This window comes from Pelodiscus sinensis, chromosome 4 (genome assembly GCF_049634645.1).
Source record: "Pelodiscus sinensis isolate JC-2024 chromosome 4, ASM4963464v1, whole genome shotgun sequence".
Taxonomy (NCBI): Eukaryota; Metazoa; Chordata; order Testudines; family Trionychidae; genus Pelodiscus; species Pelodiscus sinensis.
In genome coordinates, this window is record NC_134714.1 from 67756556 (window position 1) to 67775848 (window position 19293).

At 41.7% G+C, this 19293-nt stretch overlaps 1 protein-coding gene across 5 annotated transcripts in view; it reads right to left on the bottom strand.

Moving 5' to 3' along the window:
* Window positions 1–386: 386 nt before the first annotated feature.
* PSEN1 (presenilin 1) overlaps window positions 387–19293 on the bottom strand; it is a 61724-nt gene continuing 42817 nt past the window's right edge. For 4 of the 5 annotated variants that reach the window (XM_014576283.3, XM_014576284.3, XM_014576285.3 and 1 more), the window contains 4 exons: window positions 17830–17916; window positions 12764–12937; window positions 5165–5283; window positions 387–4500 (listed from right to left, as the gene is read on the bottom strand). In XM_014576283.3, coding sequence (XP_014431769.1) covers window positions 4345–4500; window positions 5165–5283; window positions 12764–12937; window positions 17830–17916 — 536 coding nt within the window. In that variant the 3' untranslated portion in view covers window positions 387–4344. The remainder of the gene's footprint in view (window positions 4501–5164; window positions 5284–12763; window positions 12938–17829; window positions 17917–19293) is intronic. The other variant, XM_014576287.3, reaches the window with a different exon arrangement.

The window sequence follows — 19293 nt, forward strand, 5'->3', positions numbered from 1 at the left end:
TTAGATGCTATTTGTGAGGTGGTTTCTTTCTGAGTGACCTACATAAAATGTTTCTCAGCTACGATTATTTTTGCCACATCAAACATCCTGAATTTCAATATTATTTTATATAGCTTATTGCATGCCTTAATTATGTCTCATGGGGGTTCCTATAATTGGTTTTGACAATTTATCTAAATTAATGTGAAAGCAAGCTTTAAAATGTGCTTCAATAGAAATCTAGTTTGAAGACATTATTCCTGTGGGAAACGAGAGGCTTTTAAAACACCTCTTTAAGACAAAATTCTTGTTCTTTAAATACTGAAGCTAAAAACTGCAGTATTTAAGCCTCCAAAACAAGTTTAATGTTTTATATAATCATATTGAAATCATGACAATCAGCAAAGTTAGGATCCATGCAGTCTTTATTTTAATGATTAGACAAATAAAGGAAAATTTGCAATAATCTATCAAAACTGTATCTTATAAAGAATTGGAAAGGTGTTTAAAAAACTTATTCACATTCAAATCAGATTATGTACAAACCAGTGTCTGTAAAAAAAGAAAATAGCAAATGCTTGAGTGTAAAATAATCCAATTCTAGTTCATATTCCAGTATTCCCAATGACCAAACTTAAAATGTAAAACAAGGTATTACCATAACAAAGACATGTTCCACAATCTTCCTTATACTGACCTCAACAGCATGTGTCAAAACACCTCCCCCCCCCCCCCCCCACTTTTTTGAGAAGTTTCCTAACACTGCATCATCTGTCCTGAAATTCCTCTCAAATGTACTTTAGGATAATTCTCCCTCACTATGGTAAGGTCAGAGCAATTGCCATGTACAGTACCAGAGAGTCTAAATAAATGCATGGTTTGCTTTTTACCTCAAGGAGTTAGCCATTTTCAGCAGAGTGCAGCCCTTGAATATTTGGCTTAAAATCAGGATTTGCTCCTAAGACAATCTGAACATGGTGCTCTACACAAGCGACTATACCTCCAAACTCACCCCACATTGGTTACATCTGAATGCAGATAACTACCATCAGAAGGAGCTTCCAGTTATTTATGGTAGCAGCATTCAAGATAGCCATGTAAGTAATTCCCTATTTACAAAAATCTGTTATAAGTGTCTGTTCTGGACTAAATACAAGAACGAGGAAGAAAACATGGTATACATTTAAGCAGATATTTTAAGCACTCCTACAAGTTGATGTTCTAGTTTATGAAATTTTGCAGACGAGTAGCCATTAAGAGAGACTAATTACTTATGAAAGTTTGAAAGGTAGCGAAGCTATCAACAATGACAGAAATTTTGTCTTAAAGCCACAACAATTACTGGTTAACCAAATGTGATAGACATGTTTGGAACACAGAAGAGAAAGACCCACATCTACTGGGATAGCAATAAAAATTAAATCATCAATAGTGTATTAATATAGGAATCAATAATTCCCCCAAAGAGCTATAAAATACATCAGAAATCTCTGATTATACCAAGTAGACCAGATGGAAATAATCCTATATCATAAATTAGATTTCTATTTTTCTGGAAGGCTAGTAGAGAAATTATGAACAATGCTTGTGCATTAAACTCCCAAATTCCAGGAAATGCAGAATGAACACTGTTCTTATGTAACCCTTCTAAACCACATATTGAAGTGGTCTAGCACCACAAAGATCATATTCGGCATGTGTTACCGTATTTCAGTGCAAAAGAGCAAATCCAGAAAAGAGTTTCAATCTTATGTTTGCATCTACTGGTTTTAGCAAGTGTACTCAAGGCTCAATGTTATCATAGGTGTATAATCTCCACCACAACCTTCTGTAACAGGGCTAGAAATTAAAACTCCAGGATGGCAGTGGAAGACTGGCAATTTAAACGTTTTGAAGATTTGAACTGTTCAAGGACCAAATCCAGTGTCCACTGAAGTAAATGAAAAGGCTCCTATTTATTTCAACAGGCTTTGGATCAGCCGTTTAGGGGATCAGAATTCCGGCAGTGACTATTTCAAACAAAAGATGACCACTGCATTTTACAAATAACTTTTAACTGAGACTTTGCTCAGATGTACAAACAAAGGATAGTGGTACCAACTTTTGGCGATCTTTTCTCTATAAAGCACAAGCAATAATTAGAATTCCCAACCAAAAACACAGCTGCAATTCTCAGAGATTAATGCTGATGCAAGGATCAAGTAGTAACAGGAAAGAATGCTCTAACAGCAGAAAACTTCGTATTAAAAAAAACATTTTAAATGACATTCCACTCACGTAATATCTGGGACAGTGAACAAGTCTTTACAATTACACAGGCAGTTCTGACCTAGACAGCCAGAATGAAGTACCAAGACATGCTTGTTTTATTAATGCTATCCATAACGAATCCAAGAGGAAATGCAGCCACAACCAAGAATGCAGGTACTTTCAGGTGAGTAGAGTGGATGCAAATTATTTGATGTAACTGCCCTGATTTCCAGATGGCAACATTCTGTGGCTAGTAAGTCACACTGGGCAATACACAGCAGTTACCAAAATCATAAAAAGTTGAGGAAGTTAAAGTCTTTGTGGTATAAAACACAAATGCAAAGCCTTCACATATTACCCACTAATCAAAAACCAACTTAAGAATAAGCATGAAGTCTCAGTCCTATTACTAACTCCATGTTTACTGAAGTTGATCTCTTTCTGGAAAAGAAAAAAGGTTGCTTCAGATCACCATTTACACTAGTTTTGTCCATTAGGTATCTTGTTAAATATTAAATTAACATAAGCTGCAATGCCATCAACAGCCAAACCTTTCCATTCTATGCTTCACTGAGCTCTGCTGCACCAAAACCAGGCTTTTTTGCTTGCACAGAATGTTTTTCTCCAATCGTGTCCTTCCCAAAATGTTCCATTCTATAAAACGTCCATGAAACATAATGGTAGATTTAAATAAAGAATAAAACAAATTAAGGTGGGGTTACTAAGCTTAGTATAAATTTTTCTCCAGACACCTATTATCTATATTTCATCACACCCGATTATAATGGTGAAAAAAAGAACAATACTTTTTATTCCCAGGAAACACTAAATGACAACTTATTTGGCTAATGAATATCATTTATCAATGCACTACATAAAATAAATCACTCAGCTGTAGGTGTCAAGTTGCAATAAGCATGAGAAGCTAATACTAAAGCTTAATAGAGAAGTTAACAATGTTACATAGGAAAAACACTGCCCCTCATTTTAATTTGCTATAGTCCAGATCCTTTCAACTACATGTTTCCGGAGAGACATGCTTAATGGAAACAAGAATGCTACTAAAAATATCCCTCCATTTCTCTACACCTGGCAATATAAGGCTAAATTCCTGGTATGCTTGGGAGATGCTGCTGCAAATGTCTGTTACATATACCCAAAGACTCTGTGTGGGAGAACGGGAACTTAGAGCAATGCAGTCCAGTGTGGCAAATTGCCATCTAAAAGTGAGGTTTAAATTGATGTTATTCTAGCAAAGATTAGCAAGATGACAAAATAAATCCAGAAACTGTCATGTCATTTTAATAAAGAATTTTTTTGAGCATTAGTCCTCCAACCTTTTACAAGGATGCATGTTAGGGCCTCATGATTGACTTGTTCCAAACTATTCAGTCCAAGTCTTGGTAGCTATATGAGAAATGAGCAGTGGTAGTACAGTATGCACTCTCTGTGCTTGAGAATGCAAAGAGTAAATTAGAGTACAGGATCTTGATCCAATGTGAAAATAAGCTTTTAGACTTATCAAAAATCAAGCACACTTAGGCACAGAGGCTATTAAGGGATGGAACTCTCTTTAGGAGAGACTATCCTTTCTCCATCGGTCCCATTGCTATAATACCTGGCCCTTACCTAATGACCCAAAGTGAGGTCAGGACTCAACTGGTGAAAAACATTGCTTTAATGATTTGTACTGGATTGATTCCCTTCAAATGGTTTTCAAGTCAAATCAGACAGAACTTTGCTACCTTCCTTTCTTTAAACTCATGGCAGTCCTCAGGGCCTTCAGTGTTGGGAAAACATCAACCTGTACCGAGGGCTCATGTTGCTGGTAGAAACATTAGCAACTTTGACACAGATGGTCCTCATTACACGTCTATCATTCAGAAATTGCTTATGACATAATGGTAGTCCATCCTTTGAGAAAAACCCTTTTTACATAGAATACCCAGTGCGGTAGTCTCAGGAAAACATGGGAGGAAGTTGCAATGATTCAGGCCAGAAATCTTGAGTATACTGAACTTCACAGTCACGTGAGGACCAAGGAAAAAATCCTTTTTTCCTCCCAGATTTTCTAGAGTCATTATAAATGTCCATAGAATATCAACTTCAAATGCGTTATATATAAAACTGATGAAATGCTAGCTGGTCCATAAAGGGCTGCACTAAGTTATCTGTGGCAAAGTAGAAAACGAGCCCAAAGGTTATGGAGATTGGAAGAGCTGGTAATGCCTTCTTAAAGATGGCAAGAAGCAGTAGAGTAAGGCACAGACCCTGGAAAGAAGGAAAGGGAGAAGTTAAGGTAAAACTCAAGCCAGCAAAAATACAATACATATTATAAGCACATACATATCATATTTACAAAAAATACATATAGAACATATCAAGCTTAAAAGCTGACAAAAGAGTTGATAGTTGCATTTTTTTCCTTTCCAAAATGAGTGCTATTAATGTCAGGATTAACACTGATAAAGTAACTCACTAATGAGTCCACTAATGGGTAGGAATGTTTGTCAGAGGCTGGAAATGGATGACAACAGAGGGATCATTTGATGATTCCCTGTTCTGTTTATTCCCTGTGGGGCATCTGGCATTGGCCACTGTCAGAAGACAGGATACTGGGCTAGATGGACCTTTGGTCTGACCCAGTATAGCTGTTCTTATGTTCACTCAAAGCACTGAAACATATACGTAAGGGCCCACTGAAATCAATGAGACATAAACATGCACTTAAGTACTATACCGAACTGAAGCTTAAGTGACAGATGCTGCCCCCAATTGAAATCCATAACAAAACTGGTAATTTAAGTGGATGACGGCAAGATCGGACACTTAAGTAACCAATATGCAAAATCCCAAAGGAAAATATACAAACAGAAGCCCCCTTGGTCACCGAGGAACGTACTGAAATACCACCACTACATTACATTATACTTACAATTAGTATGGCTACAAAACAGGCTAACGTTGTGTTCCAGTCTCCACTTGCTGTGGCTGAGGCCTTGCCAACCAGAACGCTGTAGAAAATGAAATCTCCCAAACCAAGTTTTACTCCCCCTGCAATGGTAAAAATAAGGAAAGATTAGGTGAAGACCCAAAACTCCTTCCACCAATTTCTGTTACACGTATCTGACAGAATAATTCAAGGAACCAATAAGACAACCAAAAGCAATTAGCAGATTCTCCTTGACCCTCCCTACTGCCAAGCTGTTGCAGTCTCCAATACACATGAATTTGCCGTTTGCCAGCACATCCCATTCTACTAAGTTATAAACAGACTAACATCAAATCAAACATAAGAAAAAAATGTTTATACACAACTCCATTTTGAATTAAGTTTAGCAAATAATCAAAACAGGAGGGGAGGCTGGGAATCAACGAGAAGCACAATTTTACAGAGGCTGTTTTAAAGCAACAAGGAAAGAGGAACTTATCTGCATGACTATCTCTATCAGAATACTCAAAAACGGAATGTTCTGGGAAAGAGGAGATAGCCAAAATGCCATCCACAGAATTCTACAATGTAGCCTGTATCTGATTTCACCTTTCATACAGAGGTAAGGCTAGCAAAAACTGCAGGTCCCAACAGAGTATGTCATTTTGATACCAGCAGGGGTTATATCTAGTATCTCTGGAGTAAAAAGGAAGACTGATGCCATTTGCTCCACTTTATGTACAGTTGAGAAGGTTTTCAGTCTCGTAATAGCTAGCCAGCATGACTCTGAACTGAGAAAGTCTGGATGTTCCGGTTATATTTTTTTTATAGAGCTAAGCCACTTTCATTTATTTCATTTTACAGCAACCTTTTGCCAAAAGATTATTGCTACTACCCTGACTACTGGGGCAGATAAGTCACTTGTTATTTTGCAGTTTTTACTTACATATCTTCCAGTGAACAAAACAACATACAGAAACATTCCAGTGACCTCTTCTGTCTCCTACAGAATACTTATGATAGTTTTGAAAGGCTCGTGGTGTAATTATGGTGCATCTTTCCGATTAAATGAATGCTTGTGATTCTGCAATATAAGGATCCTTCAAAAGTGCATGAGTTCGATTTTATGGCAATTACCACCTCAGCAAGTACTTCTGGGACACAATATTCAATTAACACTTCTGTATACAGAAGTAAATATGATTTCCTGTACTAAATAAGGCTCAAAATGTGCCATAGCTTTTTCAAAGCCTCTACATCAAGGCCATCAAACACCTGTCTGGAGGGCCAGATCAAGCCGTTGGATGTGCTCATCTAGCCTGCAGCTTCCTTCATCTTATCAGTGCAATGCAGCTCCAGGCTCGACCTGCAAGTATCAAGGAATAACTAGAGACCAAGTGGGTACCTGCTAAAGAGGAAAAGCCAAAGAGTGAACTTATGCCTGACTGGCCATATGCAAGGAAGCTCCAGACCCCTTCACCTCACCATTCCTTCTCGTGCTATGGCAGCTGCCTCTCTATCTTCTGCCATAAGCCCCTGACTGCTTCTAAGCTCTCCTTGTCCCTCAAATTTACCTGTTCATCCTGCCCTAGAGGTAAGGGCCCCAGAGCTCTGCTACCCCGGATGAGAAAAAGACCGTTTTCTGCACTGGGGGAGGGAAACCTAGGGCTCTTCTTACCCCGCTTCTCTCTTCTCCCATCTTTGTCCCCTTCTTCCCTCTCCATATTTTTCCCTCAGGGTCACATGATTGCCATCAAGCCCTGCAACACCAGGTTTATGGGAGGAGTTGTCCTGTTTTCACCATGTTTTTCTTGCCACTGATGTCTACTCCAACCATTTCAGCCTTATGTTACTTTTCAGACAAGGGAAAGTCAGAATTAACTTAGCTAAACAGACACTCTACAGCCATGGGAGACTGGAAAATATGCTCCTCACCTAGTAAGTTTTGTTTCTTTGATCCACAGACCCCAGGTTAAAGTATACCTTAGCCCTCACTTGAGAATTAGTTTGACATTCCAACACTGTTATAATTATTGGGTTTTTCTAGAGAGATCCTCAACAGCTCCCTTCTGAACTCAAAGTTAACCAGTGGAGGCTGGAGCATCCCCTGTCCGTGGTGGGCCGAGCCCAGTGCAGCGCACTGCAAGCAGCAGCACTCCAGCCCACCCCTGTTTAACCAGTTAAACATAATGATTAACTGGTTAACTAATTAAATGGGATTTCACATCCCTAAACTACATTTAAAAATTAGATCATCTTAGCGATGTTGCTCAGGGCTGTGAAAAAGTCTGCATCCTGTCTAATATAGTTAGGAAGAATGTAAAAACAATGAATAGTCTAGTAGCACCTTAAAGACTAACAAAACATGTAGATGGCATCATGAGCTTTTGAGGGCACAACCCACTTCTTCAGATGACTGGAGTATTAGAAGTCCAGACCCAAGAATAGATAAGGGAAGGGGGGGGGGGAGGGGGAGAGCACAAAAGAAGGGGGAAAAAAAGAAAAGGGAAAAAAAAGAGATAGTGAGTAGATTGTTCATGTAGTTACAAGAGGCTGATAAGAACAATTAATGCTTCCATTGTTTGGTTGATTGGTTAAGTCATTAGGATGTGGAAGGTAGCATGCAAGAATGTCTCGGTTCATTCCATTCGCATAAGAATTAAAGTTGTGAATGAAGTTAAGTTCCAACCCTTCCCTGTGTATTTGGCTTGTGGAACTGGCCTGAAACAACAGGGTGGCTTGGAGACCCATTAATGAATGCCCAGGCAGGTTAAAGTGTTCTCCAACAGGTTTCTGTGTATTACCTTTATGGATATCAGATTTGTGTCCATTAATTTCTTTCCAGTAGAGACTGTCCAGTTTGACCACTACAGATGGAAGTGGGGCATTGCTTGCATTTGATGGCATAGATCACATTAGTGGATGTGCAGTTACAGACTAACCTGGCTTCCCCTCTGAAACTTTTGAACAATGTAGTAAGGACGACCTAACCCCTCATGTGTAACTGCAGCTAAGTTAACGTAGCCTCTACCTGGATAGATTGACCAGTGGATTATCTACACCGGTGATAAGCCACTAAGGCTAGTGAGTGGGCTGCATGAGTGGCCCTCCATTATTAGTGGGATGCAAGATTGACACAGAGCACATGCATTAACCATGACCCCACAAATAAGATTAAGTACATTGCACTTGATTCTCCTTTATCATGCCTTTTCAACACAAAGTGATGCATTATTAGGGGCGAGTTAAATTACTGGCAAAAGTAGCATAAAGCAGAGGGAGTGCATGGCTCTTACAATGTTTTGTGCAATCAGCATGCACCTCATGTGTGCCCTGTCAACTGTAGGACCAGTGTTAATGAAGCTAAGTCAGGGTGACTTAATAAGCTTCATTAATACTGGTCCTACAATTGACAGGGAACTTCTTTTGCTGTTTTGTATATCCCGGATTCTGTAGTTTCCACTCCAACTCATCTGATGAAGCAGGTTTTACCCACAAAAGCTCATGATCTAATAAATTTGTTAATCTGGTGCCGCAAGACTGCTTGTTATTACAGTTACAGACTAACAGTCCCATGGAGGACAGACTCCAGAAATCCTTTTTTTACTATCTCTTACACTTCTAAGGTGCTAACAACTCGAGAGAGAGAGAGAGAGAGAGAGAGAGAGAGACAGACAGACACACACACACACACACACAACCACAAGGTTTATAGTAAATCAAGATTACTGGCCGAGGGAGGGAAGAAGAGATTAAAACAAAAGAAAAAGCATAAAATAGCTAGTCTTAAACCAGGCAAAGCCAATTTGCATCACTACAGGAAAACAGCAGTACCTTATACTTCTTATCTCCCTGCAATCCCTCAGTACCACCTCTCAAGTTACTCCGATTTGATCAGTGTTGTCTCCCCAAAGACTAAACCATTATGTGTTTCCAAAATTCATTCAGGATCATGTTCACTGCTTTGGACCAACTCTTTTTGTTCCTCTTTATCCTGTAAGAACTTTTACATTTTGGAGCTTTTTGAATGTGTACACACACAATAGTGTCTCCTGGCCCAACTCCAACATCTCATTCTCAAGTACCATTTCCCATACTTCTAAAGGCCAGACTTTCACATGTTGAGGTGCTAATCTAAACCTAGCTCAGTCTGCCTTTAAAGAGAGACAGGTTGTTATTTTTAGAAGTCACCCATCACATTATTCTACTCTAGTAGATATGAATCACTGTCAAATTAAGGCAGACCTGTCATCGAAGATACCAAGCTGGATGCGAAGTGAAACACTGCATGGCAAACACATTCCAATGCTACAAGGTTACCTGGCTCCAAGAGTATTAACATTTATTTTAACTTCTGGGGGCAAAGGTTCATTGTTAAAACTAAAAAATCATTTTGAAAACCAAGTTCTGAAGAACTAAAAAAACCAGAATTGCAGCCACTATTCAAAATTCAATTTCTCATCATAGTGGGAAGCTCTAATTTAATGGAAAATGAGGTATTTGAACATAAAAGCTTTATGCAGAGAGTTAGGACTAACAGTTGTCCTGATCTCAGTTCTAGATGGCTTTCAAGATGCAACTGTAGAAGGAAATTGATGCCTTACAGTTATTTATCACTGATTACAGTGATTAATAATCCATATTCCAGAGAAAAATGCTAAATTTTAAGGGAACCTTACTTGATGTATCCAGTACAGAATTTGTTCACTTACCTTTATTAGCTAAGTGATATTAAAAAAATACCTGTATAACATCCCTACTCAATCTTAAAAACGCAAAACTAGTGGCTTGCAGTAAGACTATCACTGCTTGCTCTGCACAGTGATCCCTGGATGCTAAAACAATTCTCCCTCAAGTCACATACAATTGTTGAACAGTAACTTGATGAAATGGGGCATGTTGAGAATGCTCTCTTGCCAAGAGAACGATTTTAAACATTAAAACACAGTTACACTGTATTAAAAAGGCTCAGTGATCAGTACAATGGCTATAATGCTACTGCCACAACACGTGAATTTTCCAACAGACATCTAACAAATAATTGCTGGCTGACAAGCATGATCAGCAGCATTGTAAAAATGCTATCAGAACTACTGATAGTAGAAATACAGGGAGAAAGACACATGCCTTGGAACAATTTAGCATTTTCTTTATTTAAAATACCCACAGAGGCAGGGAGAAAAAGACTCCCATCTCTAGGAGCTAACAATTATAAATTACAATCAAGTCAGGAAACCATAACTGTCTACCAACACAGCTGGTTTTATATTGGTAGTTAGAATAAATACATGTCACCCCACTCCGAAGATCTCTGTGCCCCTAAGTATCCTCCCAAATCTCTAGAAAAGACAGAGGATGTGAGTTCACTCTGAATGTCAAAGATCTCGGTTATCAAGTGCCTTCACTGATTACAGCTATGGCAGGAACACATGAGGAGAGATGTCTGCCAGACAGGCAGGCCTGAAAATGCTTAGTGCTCTACAGTCTAACACCACCTTAGATTTCACCTAGAAATGAAAAGCCTGCCTGTGCAGATCCCTGACTACTGAGGTTATGTGTTCACAGCGAGACACCACATTTAATACACTGTCTGTTACAGGGGAAAAAACCCCAAACCAAAACAAGCAAGCTACAACATCTTGAAGTAAACTTTGTTTTTAAATTATACTTAACATGTTGCTTTGCATAGAGAATGCTGCTATATTCTAATTTTGAGGTGACAAAGGCATGGATTGCAGTCACAAAGTCTGCACTGACATAAGTGACAATCTCTGACCATAAGCAGAATGCATCAGAGGGTACCAAGGAAGTGGCAAATGTCATTGAGGAGCCCTTGGCCATTATCTTTGAAAAGTTGTGGAGATCGGGAGAGATCCCGGGATGATTGGAAAAAGGCAAATGTAGTGCCCATCTTCAAAAAAGGGAAGACGGACGATCCAGGGAACTATAGGCCAGTCAGTCTTACCTCGGTTCCTGGAAAAATCATGGAAGGGATCCTTAAGGAATCCATTTTGAGGCACTTAGAAGAGAGGAAAGTGATTAGGAATAGTCAGCATGGATTCACAAAGGGCAAGTCATGCCTGACCAATCCGATTAGCTTCTATTATGAGGTTACTGACTCTGTGGACATGGAAAAGTCAGTGGATGTGATATACCTTGACTTTAGCAAGGCTTTTGATACAGTCTTCCATAATATTCTTGCCAGCAAGTTAAGGGAATGTGGATTGGATAAATGGACGGTAGGATGGATAGAAAGCTGGCTAGAAGGCCGGGCCCAGCGTGTAGTGATCAACGGCTCGATGTCAGGATGGCGGTCGGTTTCTAGCGGAGTGCCCCGAGGTTCGGTTCTAGGACTGGTTTTGTTCAATATCTTTATTAATGACCTGGATGAGGGGATGGATTGTACTCTCAGCAAGTTTGCGGATGACACTAAGCTAGGGGGAGAGGTAGATACGCTTGAGGGCAGAGATAGGGTCCAGAGTGACTTAGACAAATTGGAGGATTGGGCCACAAGAAATCTGATGAGGTTCAACAAGGACAAGTGCAGACTCCTGCACTTGGGACAGAAGAATCCCAAGAATTGTTACAGGCTGGGGACCAACCAGCTAAGTAATAGTTCTGCAGAAAAGGACCTGGGGGTTACAGTGGATGAGAAGCTGGATATGAGTCAACAGTGTGCCCTTGTAGCCAAGAAGGCTAATGGCATATTAGGTTGTACTAAGAGGAGCATTGCCAGCAGATCCAGAGATGTCATTATTCCCCTTTATTCGGCTCTGGTGAGGCCACATCTGGAGTATTGTGTCCAGTTCTGGGCCGCCCACTACAAAAAGGATGTGGATGCATTGGAGAGGGTCCAGCGGAGGGCAACCAAAATGATTATGGGGCTGGAGCATATGACCTATGAGGAGCGGCTGATGGAATTGGGTCTGTTTAGTCTGGAAAAGCGAAGAGTGAGGGAGGATTTGATAGCAGCCTTCAACTTCCTGAAGGGAGCTTCCAAGGAGGATGGAGAAAGGCTGTTCTCAGTGGTGACAGATGGCAGAACAAGGAGCAATGGTCTCAAGTTGCGGTGGGAGAGGTCCAGGTTGGATATTTCACTAGGAGAGTGGTGAAGCACTGGAATGGGTTAACTAGGGAAGTAGTGGAGTCTCCATCCCTAGAGGTGTTGAAGTCTCGGCTTGACAAAGCTCTGACTGGGTTGATTTAGTTGGGATTGGTCCTGCCTAGAGCAGGGGCTGGACTTGATGACCTTCTGAGGTCTTTTCCAGCTCTAAGATTCTATTCTATGATTCTAAGCAGATGGCAGAAAGTCATTCAGGTAAGTACTGCTACATGATTATTTAAGCAGACTAGGAGCTAACAGAGTTCCCAAATTGTGAGTTGTGTGATTAAGAGCATCTCCAGCAAAAATGATTAGATAACTAAATGGAGATCTATCCAGTCCTGTGAAGTCTTCAGGTGGGTCAACATGTCCTAATCATTGGGGATTTTTCAGCCTGTCCTTGCGATCCAGTGTACTTTGTAAACAACATATGCATGAATAATCACATTAGCTGACTAAAAACCAAATTTACATTTAGTCCGTCTTGGAAAGATACTTACTCTCTTCAGGGTCCTCACTATCTTGGGAGTTACTAGGAAGAGCCTGAACAACAGCCCGGGATTCAGGAGTTGAGTCAAGGGGTCCTATTCTGTTATCCCTTTGTTGTTCCCATTCCTGATTGAAGCCTCCATCATCGGTGTCAGCATCTTCATTCTGAGTCTGATTCTCTGCAGCTCAAGGAAAGAAAACAATAATATAAAACTTATTTCAAAAGCATCTTTCATACATATGTAGGATGGCCATATTTCTCTATGCTGAATACAGGACACCTGGTAAAATTACTCATATTGAAGCGAGTTCAATGGCAATCAGAACTATGCAGTAGAAATGTTCAAATTAACATCAAGTTGACTGAGCCCCTCATAAAAAGAAATACTAAGTAGCTGATGTCTTTTTTTTTTAACCATCTTATCTTTTAAGTGGGGCTGTCAAGCAATTAAAAAATTAATCACAATTAATCATGTGCACTGCCTCTCTGAAATGCTGCATTGGCGTTTCAAAGGGGCAGTGCTGTGGGAGCCAGGGATCAGCTGGAGTCCCCAGCTGATCCCAGGATATGCTGCGCTGCCCTTTTGAAACACAGTGGCAGCATTTCAAAGGGATAGTGCTGCCCGGGGTCCGCTGGGAACTCCAGCTGATCCCAGGCTCCTACTGAGCTACCCCTTTGAAACGTACTGTGGAACTCCTTGCCAAAGGATGTGGTAAAGACTAGAACTTTAACAGGGTTCCAAAAAGAGCTAGATAGATTCGTGGAGGTTAAGTCCATCAATGGCTATTAGCCAGGATGGGTAGGAATGGTGTCCCTGGCCTCTGTCTGGAAATGGATGACAGGGGAGGGATCACGTGAGGATTACCTGTTGTATTCCCTCCCTCTGGGCATCTGCCATTGGCCACTGTTCGCAGACAGGATATTGGGCTAGATGGACCTTTGGTCTGACCCAGTATGACCATTTTTATGTTCTTATGTCTGGCTGGGCCCCTGGGACGGGCCCATCTCACCTGATACCTGGTGCAACATCTTCTCAAAACAACATATGGGGGCACACAGGGTCACAGGCTCCCCTGGATTTCTGTAAGGGTTCACACTAGAATGTGGCCAGCAGCAGCCTTTAAGCACTATGTGGGAGGGAAGAGATGAGAGCTGCTTCCAGGTGAATGGGGGTGAAGGTGGAAGAAAGCAGGGATAACCTGTTCCCAGAGACCATCTCTTCCTTCCCATATCCCCATGGCTAGAAGCACCTTGTCTCTTCCTGCCCACAAAGTGTAGAAAGGCAGCTAACACTTCCAGGATGCTGCTGGCCACCACCATAACCCAGCTATCTCCTCTTCCCTGGTTACAGTATAGGTAGGAAGGGGTTAAGCCCTTAGGATGCATTGAGCACTAGGTCCCAGGAAACCAGGCTGTAGAGGCTTTAGTGAACCTGGCCAGAGAGGTGGCTCAACAGAGGTGTGCACCTAGAGGATGGGGTGAGGGACAGCATGTGAAGAGGGAATGTAGCAGGGAGGTCACCCAGATCCAAAATACAAAAAAGTTAAAATAGCCCTGGGAGAGGGCTGTGGCTAAGAGCCAATCAAGAGTGGGCTTGTGGTAGCCAATCAGAGCCCAGAAGGGCTGTATAAAAGAGATGGCTGCCTAAGCTGGGGACACATGCTCCAGCTCTGGAGGGAGAAGGACCTAGCTGCTTGTTAGAATAGATACTATGGACAGAGCAGCACTGGGGAAAGTCCAGATGAGCAGGGATGCTCCAGCCTGAACGATCCCAGGCCAAGGCCCAGCAACAGGAGTCTGAGGAGTACTTGGGTTGCAGGGAGGCAGCCAGGGCAAGAGAAAGAAGAAGGTCCACATGCCTTTGCCTATGATGAGTGGCCCTTTCAGACTGCAGTTTGCCCCTGAGGTAAGAGGCTAGATGACTACTTATCAGTCAGGTCACTGAGGCAAGGTGGTTATAGGGAGTTGGGAGGACCCCAGAGTGTGGGGGGCATTGCAGCAGAGCAGTATCCTGAGGGAAGGGTGCCACACACTGGCGAGGGACATGGGTCCTAATGTAAGGTGATGAAGCCATTAACAAGTAGGTAACAGCAGTGCAACACTGGTCAGAAGGGGGCGCTCAGGAAAGAGCTGAGCTAATTCCCAAGTGACCAGCAGGAGACAGCAGCAGTGAGTCGCACCTTATTACAGGGTGCTAAGCGCCCTGCTCAGGGACCTGCAGAGTTAGGGCACAAACAGGCTAGAAATAGCTTCCTTCCTGCCACTCCACACTTTAGCTGGCTTCCCCATGCCAGCACTAGTGAGGGCTTTGGCACATGCAGAGCTTTGTTCCTTCTGGCCAACATCCTGGGCCAGAGGCTCTTGAGCTTTCCACGGATGCCAGCCCAGGCAGGGGTAATGCAGGGAGGAAGGAGCCTGCCAGCCAGGCTTTTGATGAGCTGAAGGATCCAACCTGGGGCTGGTTTCGCACACAACACCAAGAGTGGGATGCATGTTGAGGGGCTGGGGATGGCATATGGAGGAACAGCGTGGCTGGAGAGGGATGAACGGGCACAGCAGGGAGAGGACTATGAAATGGGGAGAACAAGCTGGCTCACAGCAGGGACTTCACTGATGGACCAACGGGGGGAGTGTTTGGCCTCACATGCTGCAGCTTTGCCCAACCAGCAGCCTTACGCACTCACCCCCATCGTCAGCCATTGGACGCTCCTGACTGACTGATGGTGGATGGGCAGCTGTGAGCAAGGATTCGGCCAGCAGTAGGACTCACCAATACTGATGGGAGGGAAGAGACAGAAAAAAATGGACAATTGTCCCATTTGTTCTAAAAAAAATAGGGTCAGCTGCAGGAGGGTTTAAATACAGAATGGCCCCTTTAAAAATGGGACATCTGGTTACCATAAACGTATGACACTCTAGTTAATACAGTAAGACATGAAAGGTAACTGTCCCCCTGTAGCCAGCCCCTGTGAGACCTCAGCTGGAGTACTATGTCCAAGTTTAGGTGCCACATTTTAGGAAAGATGTGGACAAATTAGAGAGAGTCCAGAAGAGAGCAGCAAAAATGAAAAAAAAAAGTTTAGAAAAACTGATCTATGAAGAAAGGTTGAAATGAATTGGGTATGTTTAGTCCAGAGAAAAGGAGACTGAGGAAAGGGACCTGATAAGAATCTTAGTAAAAGCTCTTAACATGTTTGAAGAGGACTGTGGTCAATTGTTCTCCATGTCCCCTGATGGATTTAATGCAGATTTTAGGTTAAGCTCTAGAATAGGCTTCCAAGGGAGGTTACAAGATGCCTATCACTGGAGGTTATCTAACCTGTTTTTAAAACAAAACACCTGTCAGGGATGTTCTAAGGACCTCTTTTAGCATAACACAAGAATGGCTATAGTGGGGCAGACCAGTGGTCCATCTAGACCAGTATCCTGTCTTTTGATAGTGGCCAATGCCAGATGGTAAAAACAGAATGGGGCAATTTATCAAGTGATCTAGTCCCATCTTCTGGTGGTGAGAGGTTTAGGGATGCCCAGAGCACAGTTTTGCATACCTGACAATCTTGGGAAATAGCCACTGATAGACCTATCCTGCCTAATTTTTTATTGAGCCCAGTTCTATTTTTGGTCTTCATAACATCCTCTAACAACAAAATCCAAATGTTGACTTTATGTGATGTGATGAAGACTTCCTTATGTTAGTTTTAGAATCGCTGCCTACTAATTTCATTGGGTGGACCCTGGTTCTTGAGCTAACTGAAGGAGCAATTAACACTGTCATTCACTTTCTCCACAACATTCATGGTTTTCATAGACCTCTATCATGTCCATGCTCAATTGTCTCTTTTCTAAATGGAAAAGTTCCAGTCTTTTTCTCCTCATATGGAAGCTAATAATTTTGTTGCCCTTCTCTGTATTTTTGCCAATTTAATGGATTTTATTGAGATAGTGACCTGAATGGCAGGCAGTATTTAAAGTATGGTGTCATATCATGGATTTATAAGTTGCATTACGATATTTTCTGTCCTATCTATCCCTTTTCTAACGGTCGCAAACTTTGTGTTTGCTTTTTTGACTGCCACTGCACATTGAGCTGATATTTCTAGAGAACTCACTACAAGGACTCTAATATCCTTTTCTTAAGTGGTAATAGCTCCTTAGACCCCATCGTTTTGTACATATAGATGGTATTACATTTTCCAATGTGCCTTATTTTGCACTTATCAGTGAATTTCATCTGCTATTTTTGTTGCCCAGTCACCCAGTTTTGTGCAATCTCTTTGTAACTCTTCTCAATCAGTTTTGGACTTAACTACTTTAAGTTTGTACTGCCTGCAAATGTAGCCACATCACAATCTACCCTCTTTTCTAGATCATTTATATACATGTTGAAAAGAAGGGGGAACCATCCTATTTACTGTGAAAATTTATTTCTAACCTTTGTTTCCTATCTTTTAACCAGTTAAAGTGAGTTAGTTGTGTTGATGTAATGTGATGTTACAGTAAAATGTCACCACATATCATGATCTGATATGACAACATGAGGATGTGTTGTCAAGCAGAATGTCTCTGCATCTCTCCAACGAGACAATAGCTTTACACCACATGCTCACTGGCTAGGAACCATTAGGGAAGGGAAGAAAACTGAACCACTCCGAATCAGAGAAATATCTTTGGATGGATTACCAGGAAATCTGATCAAATTCTGCCCCTTCAACATGGTTCTGGTCTTTAAAAATCTCATTTTATAAACTTTGACTTTCCTTGCACATGGATTTTGCCTTTTCACAATTATCCTCTGCACTAAACTGAGCTCAGTCAGTACTCATTGAGACAAGTCTCTTAAATAGAAACCCAAGTTCCATAATCATGAATAGCTGCAAGGATACTAATTGCAAATTAAACAAACATGATTTGCAGCCAAGACAGATTATTTCTAGAGAGGATTTCACTCTGAGTGGAGGACCATTTGTTGCTCTATCCATACAAGTGTCTTTAAAAAGCTCCATTGGAAGCAGGGACACAGTTCTTCATGGAGATGTTTTACAAATAAGATAACATGCATGCAAAAGAAACCCTCACCTTGTTTATCATAAGCAGAACTTTTGGGAGCTTTCCGTTGGGCTTCTGGGTCTTCCTCAGCCATATTCACCAGCCATATCATCGTTGCTATTAAAGAAAACACACTGGTAAACATGTCATAGGACAAACTGTGCTACAGGTTGATTTGAACCGCTAATATCCAGGACTCTCTGTTCCGGCAGGACCACGAATATTGTTGGACCAGAAAGCTCTGGCTGGCCAGATTCAGCAGCACAGCCCAGGCTGGGCTGGTGGAGGGCAATCCAACTCCAGCAGGGTGGCACGGTAGAGAGCAATGTCCTGGCCAGGACTGGCAGCAAGGAGCACAGCTCTAGCCAGGGCTGGAGGTAGCGGCACCAGCAGCCAGGAGCACAGCCCCAGCTGGGGCTGGTACAGTGGGGAGCGCAGCCCTAGACGGGGTTAGAGTTAGCTGGTTGCGAAGCCCAGGACAGGGCTGGGGGTGAGGTGGGTGGATACATCCTCTACTGAGGCTGGAGGCAGCAGGGCCTTCCCCCGTTTGGGGCTGGCGTGGCAGGGAGCACAGCCCCACACAGCAGCCGTGCCTACAGCTGAGTGTGGAGCCTTGACCTCCCCTTATCCGGCAAACTCTGTTGTTCAGAACCATTCAGGTCCTGAGGGTGCTGGACAAGGGAGGTCCGACCTGTAATATTTGTTATCAGCACTGGGCTATCATTTCTCTACTACTTTTTTGCTACAAATATCTTCTGTCACAGGCAGTTTTACTTCCTTTTAAAATAATTAAAGGCTTACTAATAGTTGGGACAAGTATCTGTTTCAGCTACAATATATTTTCTAGATCTGACTGGATACAGACAGGTCATAATGTCACAAAAATAATAGTCAAGTTGCAGCTGCCTTGGAGAAAATTTACTGTTAAGAGTACACATTGAAAAACTGAACTGATGATTCTCCTATACAGAAGCAATCACATTTTCATCGGAAGTACAGTATAATGGCCAATTATATGGATATTGAAGTGGCATAAGTTTGCACAGTAGTGCGGATAACTAAACCTATAGAAATTATTTTTCTTTTTAAAAGGCTGGTCAATTCTTCTAGTCTTTTACAATTAAATTTAAATTTTTATTTTTAGTTCAACTTTGCTATTTCCCAGCTCTAATTTCCACTCCTTGAACACAGATAAGGGCTGAGACAGCTCTGGATGGATATTACCAGTACAAGAGAGCTAGGCTAGTGACAGGTAAATCAATCCCTGCTCTCCTTAACTCCACCACCCTCTTCTCTCCTAAGCAGTTAATTTTAAACATTTCTACTGTGCCTGACATTTTAATAAAGTGTTTTCTGAATTAACATGACATTTTCTAGGTTTTCAGGACATCACAGTATCCCAAAACTAGTACAAAAGGAAAATGTCATTGATGGATAATCTAGCAGGTCAGGTTTCCAGATAACACTGTGTCAGATGAGTTGCACATCACCACA